Raw genomic sequence first — 16,918 nt, 5'->3', positions numbered from 1 at the left:
AAATTAGAATCTGGGGGCGCCTGGGTGGCTTAGTCGGTTAAGCCTCTGACTTCATCTTATGTCATGATCTCGCACTTTGTGGGTTCGAGCCCCACGTCGGGCTCTGTGCTGACATCTCGGAGCCTGGAGCCTGCTTCAGATGCTGTGTCTCCCTCTATCTCTGCACTCCCCTGCTCATGCTCTGTCGCTATCTGTTTCTCAATAATAAAGAAGTGTTAAAAACAAATTAAAAGAAAGAACTTAGAATCTGGCTACCGAGGCCACCTCAGAAGAACAGGAGCAAAACTGGAGAGTGGCATCCTTAGCTGCTAGCGACTCAGGTGACTTCTTTCCTTTTCCTTACAAAGAGTTAGTTAAGGTATCTGACAGAAATTAATGCAATGCAAGTGAATCAACAAAAGGAACCAAGGCAAAGAACGGCCATCAGAAATACAGGAACTCCTGGGGCACCTGGGTGGCTCAGTCGGTTGAGCATCTGACTTCGGCTCAGGTCATGATCTCACGGTTTGTGGGTTCGAGCCCCGCGTCAGGCTCCGTGCTGACAGCTTAGAGCCTGGAGCCTACTTTGGATTCTGTGTCTCCCTCTCTCTCTCTGCCCCTCCCCTGCTCATGCTCTGTTTCTTTCTCTCTCTCTCTCTCAAAATTAAATAAACAGTAAAAAAAAAATTTTTTTTAAGAAATACAGGAATTCTTGAATGCCTACTTTGCCCCTGAGCTTCTTAGCAGCCAAAGAATAAGGTAGAAACTTCTCAGTTACTCAGGGGAAGTCAAGCTCTTTCTCGCAGTGAGGTGAGAAAGAAACTTCTCCGGTGCCTCCTCTTTCAGGGAGAAAAGAATGGGCAAGTCACACAGCCTTCAGGCAGCCTTCGTTAACAGTTCTCTTCTCGTGGTTTGACATTCAGGTCGTTCTGCAGAAAGTTCAGAGTCACTGTCTTTGCCTAGAATCTGGGAGTCCAATCTGGTTCTTCTTCACTGCCAGTCAAGGGCAGGGGACGTGATGTTTGCAACCAGTCGAGCAAGGGTTTGGATGGACTCCTCTTATAAAAGTGAAGCACTTCCCCTTCAGAGAATAATGGAATGGCTTGCATAGAACCAGCCCTCCTGTGGGCAACAGTTATAAATTCTAGGCAACATATTTAAGAGAAAAAAAAAAGTAAAGGCACTAGAAAATTACCAAGGCAGGCAGACACTGAAAAGCATTTGATCCTTGAAACACAGAGGTCACCATGGGTTGGGTCCGTGTTCAAGAGTTCCATTCACCTGGAGACACCTGTCAGTCTGTGCAACAAGCCGCAGCTCGAGCCTAAGGCGAAGACTATCATCTCTTTGGCTTAGGGTGTCAGGCAACCATCAGAGTATCAGAGCTCGGGACTCCCACAACGGAAGAAAACCGATGGGTGACGTTCCCAGGAAGGAGGGAGCCAGAGAGAGGAAGGCTCAACATCTGTGAAGAAACTTCCCCCACATCTTTCTCTAATCTGATGTAGAAGAGGTCAATGCACCTAGTTTATCCTAAAGCAGTTTTAAGTAACTAGGATGCAGACTTTCCAAAGAGGAAGGGAAGGGGGTGGGGAGGATCAGAACATGTCACTCTCCCCACCCCTGGCCCCCAGCTGCTGCATATCGATGTCTGTCCTCAACCTCATGCTAACTCTGCTGGGACCCTGGTGACTCCTCGGAAGAAGAGAGCTGCCCTGGGTATCCTAATTCTGATTGTGATCATTTTAAACGGTCCGATTACTTCATAGTAACATTTAGGATTCCAGTGCTGTGGTGCCAAGGGCCTTTTTGGCACAGCCTTGACTTCTGAAATTAACTCAGCCTGGAGAAGCCATACCTCTGAGATAATGTAATGTAAGGACTGTAATCTAGAAACTTTCCATCTGAAAGCATAACAAATATCCGACTGGTTTGCATTTTGGGTTTTGGAGAATCAAGGATTCTTGTGGCATGTTTAATATCCCTCACGTTCTGAACTCAAAGAACTTGTTGTGTTTTTATGGCCCATTTTTTCCTTCAGGATCATGCATTCACACTCAGGGAAAATACTGTCTGTTCTTTATTATACAATGCTTTAGAACACTCTCACATTAAATAACTGACTCAAACGGGGATCCATACCAGGTCCCGGGTCTGGTTTTGGTTTGTTTATCTTTTTGTTTGTTCAGTTTTCATTCACTCAAAGGAAAATTTTAGGGTTCCGACGGGGCACAAGATATTGCGCTCAGCACTAAAAGACAACAAAAATGAAAGATCTTACAAAGCTCTGGGTTCAGAGAGCTCAAAACTAGTAAGGGAGGGGGGCCTGGGTGGCTCAGTCCATTAAGCGTCCGACCTCAGCTCAGGTAATGCGGGCTCTGTGCTGACCACTCAGAGCCCGGAGCCTGCTTCGGATTCTGTGTCTCCCTCTCTCTTTGCCTCTCTCCCACTTGTGCTCCATCTCTCTCTGTCTCTCAAAACTTAATACACATTTTAAAAAATAAAAAATAAAAAAACTAGTAGGGGAAATAAAACATATACCCAAATGGCTGACAATATACGGCAGAACGTGATCATTATCTGAGTTTCTCCACATCCGACTCAGCTGGGAAGAGGAGAGGGAGTTTTATGACCGAGGTACTAGGATTTGACGTGAGGCCCTCAAAGCTGAGAGAGATTTTGATAGGAGGCCAAGGAAGAAGGCGGTCGCTCTTGGAGAGCCGACACCGGAAAAGCCGAGCGCCCCGGGATGGAAGGAGTCTGGATTCTGTTGGCACCCAGAAGCCATTGGGAAGATTTTGAGAACCATCCTGACCCAACATCACATTTCTGGGATATACATTTACGGCGGTCACCGAGTGAATCGAGAAGCAGAGAGACTTCTGTCGGTCTGCTAACCCGACCTCTAGAGTCTATTTTCTGAAACAGTCTATTGTCTAGTAAATTACACCTTAAAGTATCTCTAAGCCTCCATTTACCATTCAGCCAAACCAGTATTTAAAGCGTCACAATGGAGTGAGAGTCCTTTGTGTGAGTGCGCGGACGTGCTCCGAGCTTGCTAGAAATTCAGGCAAAGAGTAGAAAGACCTTGTTTTAGCATTTGTGGGTGCAGAGGGCCTGGCTGGGGAGGGGGTGGGGGGAGCTTGGGTGCTGGGGGCTCCCTGAGGGAGGGCAGCTCACACTCATTCCCGGAGGCCTGAGGGTGGATCCCGGGACGGCGGTGGGGGGCGGGGGCGCCCCCTGACTCACCGGTGATGTAGAAGGCCTTGTGTGGTCCCAGGCGGACAGTCTGAAGGGCTCCATATTCCCCGGCTGCCCCGCTGTTGGGGTGAAACAGCACCTGAGAGAGAACAGCAGAGAGAGCTTCCTATCCGGTCCACCAGGCCCCTGATGCTCCCTGGAAAGCGGTCCTTTCTCGGTCCTGGTGGCCGGCCCTCCATGCCCACCCTGGCTCCAAACACTGACAGGCCTGTCATCCACACTGGCCAACCCTCGGGGCCCCCAGGAAATAGGTTTTGGGCAAGTTAATCAATCGAAGTGGCTGCAGCTCCAGGCAGACTCCTTGGCCCCCGATACCAGCTGCAGAATTCTGAGCGTCCAGTGCAAAATGAAAGAGAGAGAAACTTCGTTCAAAAGTGAACAATTTCAAGGCAGCACAGCGAGTGCTCTTTAAACCAGGTGCAGGACCGTCCCAGGGGCGGGGCCCCAGGTGGCTGCGTCCAGCCCCTCAGGTTCAAGTTAGGGCCTGGGAGTCTGCAAGGCTTATGGTCCCAGGGATTCTGACGCAGGTGCCCTTTGGAAGCACGGCTTCGTGGGGGCATCCAATTAATGTTCTAACTTTCCCTCAAGCAAGGATGGCATGTCCTTGGGACGACAGCTCGCGTGAGTTCTCCAGAACCGGGCACAGCCTAACCTCCGAGCACAGATGTTCCCACCCCTGGCTCAATCCGACCCTCCTGGGACTGAGGAAATCCCCGTCATGGGGCCACCGATGAAAGAATCGCCCTGCCGACGGAAACACCGAATTCAGGCGTGCCAAGGGCGGGATTCGGTAGAAAATAAATAACCAGTGTCCTTGGTGGGTTGGTGGGTCTGGGCTGGATGCGTGAGACTGCCCTGGTATGAATCATGACCAATATATATCACTGCAGAGGCGCTTACGTGATTCAAAGTTTCCATGGGGCTATTAAAAAAAGAGAGAAAGAAACATCTGCTGGAGCAGTAAACAGCTGTCCCCCCTTTCCGGACTCTCAGAGGATGCCGCCGAGGGCGGGGCCCCTCCCGCACCTGCAGCTTCCGTGCCGGGCTCTCTCGTGACAGCCTCTGTAAGGTCCCCAGCCAGCATGATGACAGCAGGCTCCTTCCAAACAGGAAAAGAAGTCGTAACTCAAAACCCACTCCTCTGCCCTGCAGGAAGCCAAGCCTCTCTCTGCGGGAGGCCGATGGGTTTCCTTCTAGAGGAGGGGGAGAAGGGGGGGGCTCGGAAAACCTACTGTCAGCCCATCTAAGAGGTCCTCAGACATCGGGAAGATGGCAGTCACGGTTCAACTCACTGAGAGTATTTGGGTCTCAGTGACAGATACCCCAACGAGGGTGGACCGCCACGTCCAGGATAGTGTGCGGCGTTACCAAAGGCAACTTCCGAAATCCAAGAGGAAGAAGAGGAAAAACTGCCGGATGGCCCCCTCTCAGAAACAGGAGGCGTGGGCTTTGTTGTGCCGACTGACCACGGCGTTGTTCATACCCACAGAGGAAGAAGGTTGGCAGACGGACACATGAGTCACAGCCCAAGACTGGTCCCCTCCAGCGTGGGTCCTGACTTCAAAGACGACTTCTATCTTCTGCAGACATGTCGCACCTTCCCGGTTGCCTTTCTACTGTTTGCTTTGTTTCGTTCTGTTTTGTTGTTTGGAGCAGGTGAGTGTCTCTCTTAGGCTCCCGAGGCTCTGGTGCTTCTGTGGCAACCGCCGCCCCCCCACCTCCCCCCCAACCCCCGCCACCCCGCCCCGCCCTCAGGAGGGCTCCCCAACCCCATCAGGTGGGGCTGCAAAGCCCATCTCCAAACGTAGGCAGCCCCTCCGGATGGCGCCTTTCACCACTAGGGGCCTCCCTAAGAGAAGTGATCAGAGCTCCAGAGCCCGAAACCCAGCTCCGGGTCTCCACGGGTGTGTGGCCTCCAGGGAGGTCCCACCCATTTTATGGCTCACGGCAGCCCCAGACCGGTTGGGACTGGCAGGTGAAGAGCCATGAAAGCCGCCTTCCTCTTTGCTGACAATTTTTGGACGTGGTGGTGGCGGCCCCGGGTGGAGGTATGACTTGACCGGTGGTAACGTGACAGACTCCTGCTTCCACAGGGGAATCAGGCTAGCTCGGAGCAGGATCTTCGAGGCGCCTGCTCTGCCTGGATACCCTTCCCCTTCTTGTGGTTGTCCTAGGTGCCCAGGCACCGACCCATCAAGATGAGAAGCAGAAGGCTCAGCAGACGCAAGACCGGACAGCCTGGCGGCCTCTGTTGCACATTTTCAACACCACCCGACGTTCCTCCCGTCCTCGAAGTGGGTGGTCAGAAGACTCCTCAGCAGGAAAACTGCAACCCCATTATTTGCCTTTGAAACTGTCCGCGACCCGGCCTGGGGAGGTTGCCAGGCTGCCTCAGGTGGCTTTAGCTCCTCACCGGTGGTTACTTCACTTGCAAAATAGAGAAGAACCGGATTGCTAAGCGGTATTTGCATATTGTCTTGAGATGATCATTTCAGGAGTTACTCTGAGCTTCTTGAAACTGGAATGGTTTTCTAAACCAAGTCACGGTTAGGATCCTTGTACGCCCGGGACACGCCTAAGCGTGAACACAACTAAACTGTGTTTATTAAAAATCACACACAGGGATGCGTAGGTGTGCGTATACACGTCCGTACGAGTATGTATGTATGTATCACCACTCGCTCCGCCTCCCCGCCTCCCCTCCGTTCGGCAAATTCAAGACAATTTACTCTAATCTTTTCAGCAGGTGACCAGAAAAGACCAGATTCAAGGCCAACAAGCACCTGTGTTTCCCTCAAACTCCAAATCATCTTATCTCCAGCATCTTCACACAGGGAATCCAGGCTCTAGGAGGCTGGGTGTTGCCTACATGTGCCAGCACCCCAGGGCCTTTGCTCTTGAAGATACTATCAGCGGCTTCCTGCAGACAGTAAGTGGTGGCTGTTTCTTTCTGGGCCCCTGAGCTGTGGTCAGGGAGCAAGCCAGCCCCCACTCCAGCTGCGTTACCACACATCACCCGTCCCCCCGAAAACCCCAACCAGTGTTGAGGGCCGGCCTCTGCTCCTCCCGTCTGTTCTGGGGCCCAACCCTGTCGGGCACAAGACCAATGACTGTTAGGCTCCGAGCACGGGCCTCAATGACTCTGCAGAAAGGCTGCAGCTAGAGAGAGGAGACTCTCCTCTGAGAGCGGAAGTGAGCGTGGAGGCTCTGGCTTCTACAGGCAGAGCGGCCACGTCAAGGAGCCCAGAGTCCTTGAGGCACTTCCTGGTGACCCCAATTCTTCTATCAGTAGCCGGGGCAATAAACACTCAGGAGCACCTCTCTGCTGACGTCTTCGTCAGGGTCACACACTGCAAACCCCCAGCCAGGAGGCGGAAGCCATCTTCCTGCTCTTCCGCAGCTAACCAGCGCTGGGGCTCAGCCTGGAAGTGTGTGCGGCTCTGGAAGGTCGGGTGTCCCGGAGGGCATTTCAGGCACTGTGTGGCAACCCCTAGAAACTTGCAGGACCCCTCACAGAAGCACTGACGGCCCCCTCGGGGCTGAGCGGCAGGGGCCACATCACAAACCGCGGCGGCACATCTGAGCAGTGTTTGAGTCACTTCCATGTGACCCTTGGGTGAAGACACAAATAGACCCTTTGATGTGTGGGTCCCTAACTGAGAAGCTGTGTGCTCACCGGGCCTCACAGAGATGCTTGGCCTTCTCTCCTCCCACTTCCTCTTCCTTTTGGTGAAAGGAAAACACCAGGAAATGACATGGAAAGGCCGTCGGGGCCGGCACTTCCTGGCTGTCACTGCCGACAAGAATGCCTCAGTGCACACGAAGAGGGGACCCTGGGGTGCTGGGAAGCAGAAGCCCCAAGCTGGAGGGAGGGCTCTAGGGCCACAGGCCGGGCCTTCCAGGAGCTGAGGGGAATGTTCCTTCACTTATTCGTCAAATGCACATTTATTGCATGCTGGCTGGGTGCCGGCCCAGTTAGGTGCACTGAGAATTCTGGGGGATCCCTGCCTTCAGGAAGTGCCATTCTAGTCTGGGATCCCCACAATACCCCCGTCACTCCCGCTCGTCAGCCGCCTCGTCCAACAAAAACGCGCCAGGGGCCTAGGATGTGTCACACAGTGAAATCACTGTGGAAAAAAATCATATGTTACGGGGAGGAAGCACCCCTACACACCCACTCTAAGCCAGATTGTTAAATGCAAGCCTGGACTGACAAGCTGGATGGATCCCAGGGGAAGAGGCGAGAGGAGAGGAAGGAGAGCCTTGTCTCAGAGGCTTAATCTGTCAGGGCTTCTTCAACTAGATCGGGGAGGGGGGGCGGGGGGGCCCTCTGGCCTGCGCGTTCCGAGGACGGATTCTCTTTGCACAAAGGTGGCCCCGATGAGAAGCAGCAGCGAAGCCCCTGCAGAGCCTGAGGGGGGCGCACACGTCCGCGACTTACCCGGTGCCCCGTCTGAGACCTGCCAAAGAGCACAGCAGAGGCATCCACACCGTCCAAGTGCCGGTCTCGGGGAAGGCTGGCCCCGGCCAGGGCTACCACAGTGGGGAAGATGTCCAGCACGCTGCGGGAAGAACAAGACAGCGTCGGCCCCCGCTGCTCCCAGACTCTCTCCCTGGCCCGAGCTGTGGCCGAGGCCCACCCAAACCAGTCCAGACTGAGCACGGACCCACATCTTCCCATACAGCCCGCCTCCTCTGCCCGCCAGTCTTCCCTTCAGGCCCCACCTGGATTTCTGCTCTTATAAGAGGCAGACTGGCACTGTGGCTTAGTACCCAGGCTGGTGGCCAAGTGCTATCATGTCTCAAGCCCCAGAGTTATATCTGTGTGTCTTCTCAAGGCCTCCATTTCTATTCTCTCAAATGGGCATGACAATACTAATGCCCACCTCACAGGGTATCGTGTGGATGAAACACACAGATGAGACATGTAGAGAAAGATGATGTTTGTGTTGTCATTCACAAGGGCATCCCTATGGATCTAAGAACGAAGAGGGTCTGCCTGTCACCAGCTAGGCCATAGCCACTAGCTGAGAAGGAAAGGTGTATGTCAGACATCTCCAGAGAACGTTCACTTCATTACTCCTGCCCTGAGTCTCTGTGTCACAAATATTTAGTCTTGGTTTAAAATGCCACAGTGGGGCCCCCGGGTGGCTCAGTTGGTTAAGCATCTGACTTTGGTTCAGGTCATGTTCTCATGGCTTGTGGGTTCGAGTCCTGCGTCGGGCTCTGTGCTGACAGCTCAGAGCCTGGAACCCACTTTGGATTCTGTGTCTCCCTCTCTCTCTGTCTCTCTGTCCCTCCGCTGCTTGTACTCTGTCTTTCTGTCTCTAAAAAGTAAATGAACATTAAAAAAAATGTAAAATGCCATGGTGGGGCGCATGGGTGGCTTCAACTCTGGCTCTGGTCATGATCTCACGGTTTATAGGTTTGAGCCCCGCGTCAGGCTCTATACTGACAGCTCAGAGCCTGGGGCTGTTTCGGATTCTGTGTCTCCCTCTCTCTGCCCCTTTCCTGCTCAGACTCTCTTTCTCAAAAATAAACATTAAAAAAATTATTTTTAATTAATATGCCATGGTATGTGAAACATTCCACCCCCTTTATTTCAGTGATTTCTTTCCCAGTACAAAATAGTAAATGTTTATGGGGGGGGGAATAGAACACCCAGAAATATAAAAGAGAGAACAATGCACACATCGTCCATCACCCAAAGGCAGCCACTGTTACCATCCTTGCGGACTTTGTTAATGTGGGTTGTAAGTCACATGGCACAATTTGACTCTATTACGGGGCATGTCGCCCACCAGCCTGGTGTGGGCCCATCAGGAAAAAACTCTCCAGCATAAACAAACAGATCGTCTTTTCAACAAAGCTGTTTATCCTCAGGCCGGGCCAACTGAGTCAGCAGGGTGATGCGGTCAGACGGGCAGGCCAAGGTGAGGAGCATCCCCCCCAGGAGAGAAGCCCTGGGGTGCGGGGGGCTGGGCACAGCGCCAAACTTCAGGCATGCCTTTAGGGAGGCCTCAGGGGCCACCCCTCCCACGGCCACCACTCTGAGGTCCGGGGACGTGCTCTCCACCCACCAAGAAGGGGCTGCAGAAGGGGCTCGCCTTGGGACTCTGCCTAGGACCCCGGACAAGACTCTCCCCCTGGACAGTGGCATGGGTCGTTTCTGGTTTCGCCTCCTGCTGTCACGGTTCGCAGAGCTGTTGGCTTATCTCTCGAGATCCGTGTCCCGAGGCTGGCATCACACACAGGCAAAGCCAAGGAGTGCAGAGTAAGCACGAACAGAGTACAGCACAGTCCAGAAGCCTGTCCGGAGTCCAAGGATCCTGCTCCAAAGCAGCCGGTGCAGAGGACAGAGGCGCAGTCCGAAAAGACAGCGGCGGCTGGGGCCGTTTGTTGGAGTTTTCTCCAAACTGCACCCCTAAGGGAGCCTGGCATCACAGAGGGGTCACATCAGAGAACAGGGAACACAGGATCTGTGTCGGACTGGAATGTATGACTTACGTTCTCTTTCTGTCTTGTGCTTTCTCCCCTGTGTCCTGAGGCTAATGAAATAAAGCGCTAAAGTCTAATGTTCGTGGAACCCCAGCGTCTCAGGGTTCATTCGTCAGGATCCTCAGAGGGTCCCTTGTCCGCCCAGAGCACAGAGAAAACCGTTGGCCCACGAGGGAATCTTCAGCATCTCAGATGACTGGCCGATCCAGCATCACCGCCAAGCTCAGGCTGTCACAAAGTCCTTCCCGCCCCCAAGGTCAGGCCCAGGGGAGGGCACACGCGTCCCCATACTGTCCTGGGGCTGGGTCCACAGCCTCAGCTTGAGCTTTGAGAAAACATCAGTCCTATGGGGGCCACCCAAGGGACCCCAGCGGCTCCAAACCTCAAACCCTACCTCAGAAACTGGTCTGACAGTCTTTGAAGCCTTCAAGAAAGAGACAAAAAACAAAAAAACAAAAACCCAAAAATCTACATTTTCAAGTCTCTGTGGCTGGTGATACTTTGCGCAGGGCCAAACTCTGGCTTTTGTGGCATCTGCAGGTACTTGTGTCTTCACGGGCCCCCTTCTTCCACACAAAATACTAAAGAGTTGGGACACCTGGGTGGCTCAGTCAGTTAAGTGTCCGGCTTCGGCTCAGGTCATGATCTCCTGGTTTGTGGGTTCAAGCCCCGTATTAGGCTCTATGCTGACAGCTCAGGGCCTGGAGCCTGCTTTGGATTCTGTGTCTCCTCCTGTCTCTGACCCTCCCCTGTCTTTGTCTGTCTCTCAATAATAAATAAACATTAAAAAAATTAAATCAATACACTAAAAAGTATATTTCACAACTGTATCAACCATTTTCTTCAACCGAAAAGTTCCTTTCTTCTCCTTCTGATTTGAGAAGAAATTAAAAAGCTCATGTGTTCCAGGGCACCGGGTGGCTCAGCTGGTTGAGTGTCTGACTTCGGCTCAGGTCATGATCTCACAGTATGTGAGTTCGAGCCCCGCGTGGGGCTCTGTGCTGACAGCGTGGGGCCCACTTTGGAACATCTGTCTTCCTCTCCCTCTGCCCCTCCTAAGCTCATGCTCTCTCTCTCTCTGTCTCTCAAAAATAAATAAACATTTAAATACAAAAATAAATAAATAAAAATCTCATGTGTCCCTAAAAATCTCATGGGCCTTAGAGGGTGCCTGGGGGGCTCAGTAGGTTAAGCGTCCAGCTCTTGTTCTCGGCTCAAGGCATCTCACAGTTCATGAGATCAAGCCCCAAGTCAGGACGCCCCGCTTGACTGGGCCTTCTGGTTATGAGAAGTGACACAAAAGTCTGCCATTAGAGTGGGCCGGGGGACACCTTTGCTGGTTCTGCCGCCCATATGCAAATAGTTGCTTTTTTTCTCAACATGGCTTCGGCCAGCCGACGGCACCGAAGGTGGCTCAGAGGAAGTGTGCCTATTTGTGTCCCCATCCAAGGTGTCGCTCCAGGAACCTGGGCGTGGAGAGCAGGCCGCGGGGAGGGGGACGCAGGAGGGCCCGGCCGGTGGAGCAGAAAGGCTGCCGCGAGCTTGCTTGGGCCCAACAGCCCCCCTCAGGACGGGTGCAGGTGGGCACCCAGGCGCTGTGCTGGGGGTGCAGGGGGAGAGCATCCCGGGGCAGAGGGAAGGGCTGGGAGGGGAGGTGTTTCCTGGAAGCCGGGGACACTGTAGCTGGGAAAAGGCGGTGTGATCTGAGGGCAGGAAGCGGGAAGTAGCAAGGAGGCTGCCAAGGGAAGGATTAGGGGCGCGTGGGCCCGGACACAGAGGGAGGGGAGAACAGAACTTCCTCCGGATCCGATCTAGAGCAAGGGCGGGGGCCGGTTGGGGGGGGGGGGAGGAGGAGCAGCACCTTTACAGCGTTTAGTTTTAAGTTTCTTCCTGTTATAATTCCCTCTCGTGACCCCTAGGAAAACTCAGTACCCACCCCTTCCTGGCCGAAGCCCCTCTGTGAAGGGTTAAAGGGCTGCAGACCCCCGGCTCAGGTCCCTCTTAGAGGCCAACAGCAGAACCCAACGGCACTGTTTTCTGTTTTGGGGGGACACTGGGCTCCCAGAGCGGCCGGAGACCCCAACACGAAGTATGCACATCCGTTACACAGCAGAGCATAGCTGGGAGCTGGGGGTGGGGGGATGCGTGTGAGACCCCTCCCCGTCTCCCCCTGCACTGCCCACTGCCAGATGCAGGAAAGAGTGGGAGACTTTGAAAGGAGATGTGCAGTTAGACCTTGGCCTTGCGGCGACATCTAACCACAGGACACTGATGTGAACGTGGCCTTCGTAACTTCCACTTCTGAGACGTGCACCTCCAGACAGTACAGATGCAGGGGAATCACGCTTCCACACAACCGGCTGCATTTCAGGCATCTGAAGGCAGCCACCAGGCGCCCCAGGGGACTGTCCGCTCTCCTGGCTAAACAGAACCTTTAGCTTGTTTTTCCGAATGAGATCTGTCCACCTTGTGCTGCCTCAGTCATCACCGAGGGGTTCTCTACTCTGAACAGAGACCATGAACTCCCAGCTCAGAGATGCAGAGCGCAACCTTCACGTCTTTGTATACAGGAACGTATATTTCCCACGACTTTGCATATTTCTCTGTGAGAAATCACATCAAAGCTGTGGTTCTCAGGGGTGCCTGGGTGGCTCAGTCAGTGTCTGAGTCTGACTTCGGCCCAGGTCTTGTCTCACAGTTCGTGGGTTCGAGCCCCACATCAGGCTCTGCTCTGACAGCAAAGAGCCTGGAGCCTGCTTCGGATTCTGTGTCTCCCTCTCTGTCTCTACCCCTCCCCTGTTCACGCTCTGTCTTGCTCTATCTCTCAAAAATAAATAAATCTTAAAGAAGGATAAAAAAAAAAAAAAAAGCCAAGGCTCTCAACCAGCATGAGTGTGTCCCCTCAGGGCACATCTGGTCCTGTCTGGAGATATTTCGGTTGCCACTGGTCGGGGTGAAGGTGCCATTAGCATTTAGTGGGTAGAGGCCAGGGATGCCACTCAATATCCTACAACGTACAGGGCAGGTCCCGCAGCAGACAGTGACGCTGCCCGGAATGTCGACAGTGCCAACATTGAGCTATCTCACGTTAGAGGCTGAGGTTCAAACCACCAGGCCCTGGCGACACGTGCCGCCAGAGCCCCGGCCTCCTAAGTGAGCTCCTAACCATCAGGAACTTTCTGTCTGATTGGCTCACCACGCCCTCCCTAGTCCCTAGAGCAATGCTTGACCCGCAGCTGGACACAACAATAAATATTTGTGGGATAAATGAATTCCCCTCACTCTGTAATTGTGTCACTGGGCTTCGGGGTCAGGACACGCACAAGACCTTTCTTTGACCTCATTACGTTATACGGATGCACACTGGAAAATGAACAGCGATTACTTCTAAATGGGAACTGAATGGAATTAATGTGGACCCCTCCTCCCTCACCACCCTCCCCCAACACATTTTTCACTTTTCTGTATTCATGTGAGGACTTCTACCAGCCTGTCCGCTCTCTCCCCATAATTCCTCAGGGCCACCAGAATCGAGGTGTAAAGTATTCTGGTCTTTGGCTCTATGGCTTAGGGGATTTATCTCTGTTCTGGAAGGAGATCTACATCCCTTCAAGGAATAAAATACTAGAACTGGGGATAAGCACTCTGGGGGAGGAGGGAGTGCCTGGCTGGGTTCCCAAGGACATGAAGTATTATCAGTTTCTTGAAAATGGATCCGAAGCCTCTTCTCCTGAGAGCCGACCTTGAAGGAGTCATGGACAACAGCAGCGGACGCCTGGTGGCCTGTCCCGGCAGTAAGGATGCCCCATGCAAGTCAGCTTTACGTGGATTTATGTCAGGAAGCAGCAAGAGGGTGAATTCTATGGAGATGAACTTTTCTGCCTCAACTGGGACTACTTTAACGCTAAAAAATACCCTCCGAAGGGCTGACGTGATGGGTCAGTGTGGTCCTGGCAGAACTCCAGGGGCTCTTGGGCAAATGTTATCTTGGACCAAGACTCACTTTCTTCTGTGACGGAACGATTCCCTGAGTCCCTGGTCTCCCCTGGGGCCTTAAGCCATCGCCGGCCGCGGTGCTGGGTTATCACGGCTGGAGCTGGTCACAGACGCAAGCACCCTTCTCAAACGAGGAGCGTGTGCTTGGTGCTCAGTGATGGAACTGGAGGGCTTGCCGAGTTCTCCGTGCATGTGCAGCCCAGCCTGTGAACACTTGGCCTGACTGCACCAAGTCAGCCCCATAAAAAGCGGTCCGTCTGGCCCTCTTCCCGGCCAGCCTGACATCACAGACTCTGGAGCTTGCTCTTGTTCACACCTGCCGGCACCCCCTGACCGGACAGGGCTGACGTGGGGCCTTGGGGGGCCTGCAGGCTGCCAGGGAGAGTGCCTAGCCACCCGCCCTGGCCGACGGAGCCGTTAACCCCCCCTTCGCCCTGGCCTTCATGTCCGTCCCTGCCCCCAACCAGGTCTGGGGCGCTGGGAGGAGCCCAGAAAGCTTGTTTTCCCCCTGAGAGGCTGTGTTCTTTAGGCCACAACCTACGGAACGAGTAAATTAGTCTCTAACCAGACCAAAAGCTCGGAGCCCACGAGCAGCACCCAGCCCCTCCCCCATGTCCGTGAATACAGAACCACAGAGAGGAAGTCCCCAACCGAATGAGTGACACACTCCTATTATGGGTCTTGGTTACCTAAGCTGCGTGGAATCGCTCTCAGAAAGGCACACAGCCTCATACTGTGCCCAGGCAGGGGTCTCCCGGATCCGCCTCAACAGGGAGCTAAGAGCGAAGGTGGGATCTTCGCACACTTACAGTCATCCTTCTAATAAGGGAAGCACCCGGTGACTCACCTCACTGTAGAAGCGTCATTGTCGGGGGTAAGAATGTCCTTACCTAAAGGTTCATTCTTTCCGTGCCAGCCGTGCGGGGGGGCGGGGGGGGGAGCTCCTTCTCCCTCCCCTACAGGGTAAGCGGACATCCAGATGCCTTTATTGCTGGTGATATGCTGGCTTCACCCAGTCACCCTGAGGACACTTGCCCTACCCTCAAGAATGGAAGAATTATGACTTAAGCAGTCTACTCCCCCCCATCTGCTGGCCCCATGCCAAAAAGGGGGCATGCTGATGCTGACCTCTCTGCCAGTGTGGCGTCAGCAGACACCGGCCATGACTCAAAGGCCGCGGAACCCACCCAGCCGCCTCTTGAAGCCAACACCATGCCCAGGGGAAGGCTTGCAGAGAGCCACTGTTGGCCCTACCTAAGCAGGTGGGGTTGCCTGCAGGGGATCCATGTGGCTACAGTCAGAGCTTTTGGAAGCATCTGGGGATACCTGGCCAGGGCAGGTGGCCAACGGGACCCCTCTCCTCCAAAGCCTCGGTCCGTGATGTTCTTGCTACAAATCCCAACATTTCAAGGCAGCTGGCATCTCATACCTTAACAAGGCAGTGCTGGTGACATTGGCGGGGACTGTGCCAGGCCAGTAAGCCAGGGCGGGGACGCGGTGCCCACCTTCCCAGGTCGTCTGCTTGGCTGCGCTTCCCCCTGTGAGACGAGGCAGGGAGTTGGTTTTCTGTGACCAAGGTCCTGTTCCAAAAGCACTGAGAGATTCTGATCACTCCAGCAAAGGTATGACTTTTTTCTTTTTTGTAATTTACTTATTTTTTAAGTTTATTTATTTTTGAGAGAGACAGTGAGCAGGGGAGGGGCAGAGAGAGAGAGGGAGAGAGAGAATCTCAAGCAGGCTCCCCACCGACAGCGCAGAGCCCGATGAGGGGCTCCATCCCACGAACCGTGAGATCATGACCTGAGCTGAAAACAAGAGTCTGACGCTCAACCTACTGAGCCACCCAAGCACCCAGGAATGACTTCCTTTATAACCAGCTATTGTTATTCCTCTAGCCAACACCTTGCATTCCCTGATTTTATTTTACCAGATTCAACATACGTAAATAGCTGCTTCTGTCATTTTCTGCGGAGCCACGTTGCTTCATTTTCTTCATCACGCTTCTATCTTTTTAATGTTTATTTATTTTTGAGAGAGAGAGAAAGAGCACATGTGCATAAGGGAGGAAGAGACAGAGAGAGGGGGACAGAGAATCCCAAGCAGGCTCCCCACCGACAGCACAGAGCCTGACGCCGGGCTCCATCCCACAAACCGTGAGATCGTGACCTGAGCCGAAGTCGGAAGTGTAACCGACTGAGCCACCCAGGAGCCCCTTCACAACACTTTTAATGTTTCCAGGCTGTCTGGTCTGTGCACTGACTCGCTGAGCGTGTATTTCCACTCCATGAGACCCTGTCAGTCTTGTGCACTGAAGACATAGGAGGTGTTTAACAAACAGGTTCAATAAAAATGACTTTGTCTGGGGCGCCTGGGTGGCTTAGTCGGTTAAGCGTCCGACTTTCACTTAGGTCATGATCTCGCGGTTCGTGGGTTCGAGCCCCGCGTCGGGCTCTGTGCTGACTGCCAGTTCAGAACCTGGAGCCTGTTTCAGTCTGTGACACCCTCTCTCTCTGACCCTCCCCTGCTCACGCTGTCTCTCTCTCTCTCTCTCTCTCTCCTAGAAATAAATAAAAACATTAAAAATAAAATGACTTTGTCTTCCTACTGATCATAATGTAACTGTTTAGGATTTAAAAACACGATCATTCGGGGTGCCCGGGTGGCTCAGTCGGTTAAGTGTCTGACTCTTGGTTTCGGCTCAGGTCGTGATCTCACGGTTTGTGGGATGGAGCCCCACATGAGTCACACTGAGTGTGGAGCCTGCTTGGAATTCTCTCTCTCTCTCTCTCTCTCTCTCTCTCTCTTTCTCTTGCGTGTGCATGCATGCGTGCTCGCTCTTGCTCTCTCTCACTCTCGCTCTCTCACTCTCTCTTCCTCTGCCCCTCTACCCTGCTCATTCTCTCTCTCAAAATAAATAAACCTTTTAAAAAATAAGACAATTATTTGGAAAGAGAGAAAGGCAGAAACTCTCCCAGCTATTTGATCTGCTCGACGCCCAACAACCGACCTGGCAAAGGATTTTTATTGTTGTGTTTTGGTTTGCCTTGTTTTTCCTTGAGTTAATGAGTCATTCTCTTGCTGTGGAGACAGCATTAGTAATAGCTCTGACCTCTTGCCTCTTGGGGGGCGGACAGGGGGACGGGTGGGGTAAGAAGAATCCCTGTGCAATCTATGAATTTCCACT

At 53.3% G+C, this 16,918-nt stretch overlaps 1 protein-coding gene across 5 annotated transcripts in view; it reads right to left on the bottom strand.

Moving 5' to 3' along the window:
- The window catches only part of ARSG (arylsulfatase G), an 86,255-nt gene that overhangs the window by 1,291 nt on the left and 68,046 nt on the right, over positions 1–16,918 (bottom strand). For all 5 annotated transcript variants that reach the window (XM_039229780.1, XM_039229783.1, XM_039229781.1 and 2 more), the window contains 3 exons: positions 15,164–15,272; positions 7,682–7,802; positions 3,229–3,319 (listed from right to left, as the gene is read on the bottom strand). In XM_039229780.1, the coding sequence (XP_039085711.1) occupies positions 3,229–3,319; positions 7,682–7,802; positions 15,164–15,272 (321 nt within the window). The remainder of the gene's footprint in view (positions 1–3,228; positions 3,320–7,681; positions 7,803–15,163; positions 15,273–16,918) is intronic.

Source organism: Hyaena hyaena, unplaced genomic scaffold, assembly GCF_003009895.1.
Source record: "Hyaena hyaena isolate Hyena2069 unplaced genomic scaffold, ASM300989v1 scaffold_39, whole genome shotgun sequence".
NCBI classification, from domain to species: Eukaryota; Metazoa; Chordata; class Mammalia; order Carnivora; family Hyaenidae; genus Hyaena; species Hyaena hyaena.
Note: the sequence above shows the minus strand (reverse complement) of the source record. Positions and strands in the feature narration are given on the sequence as shown.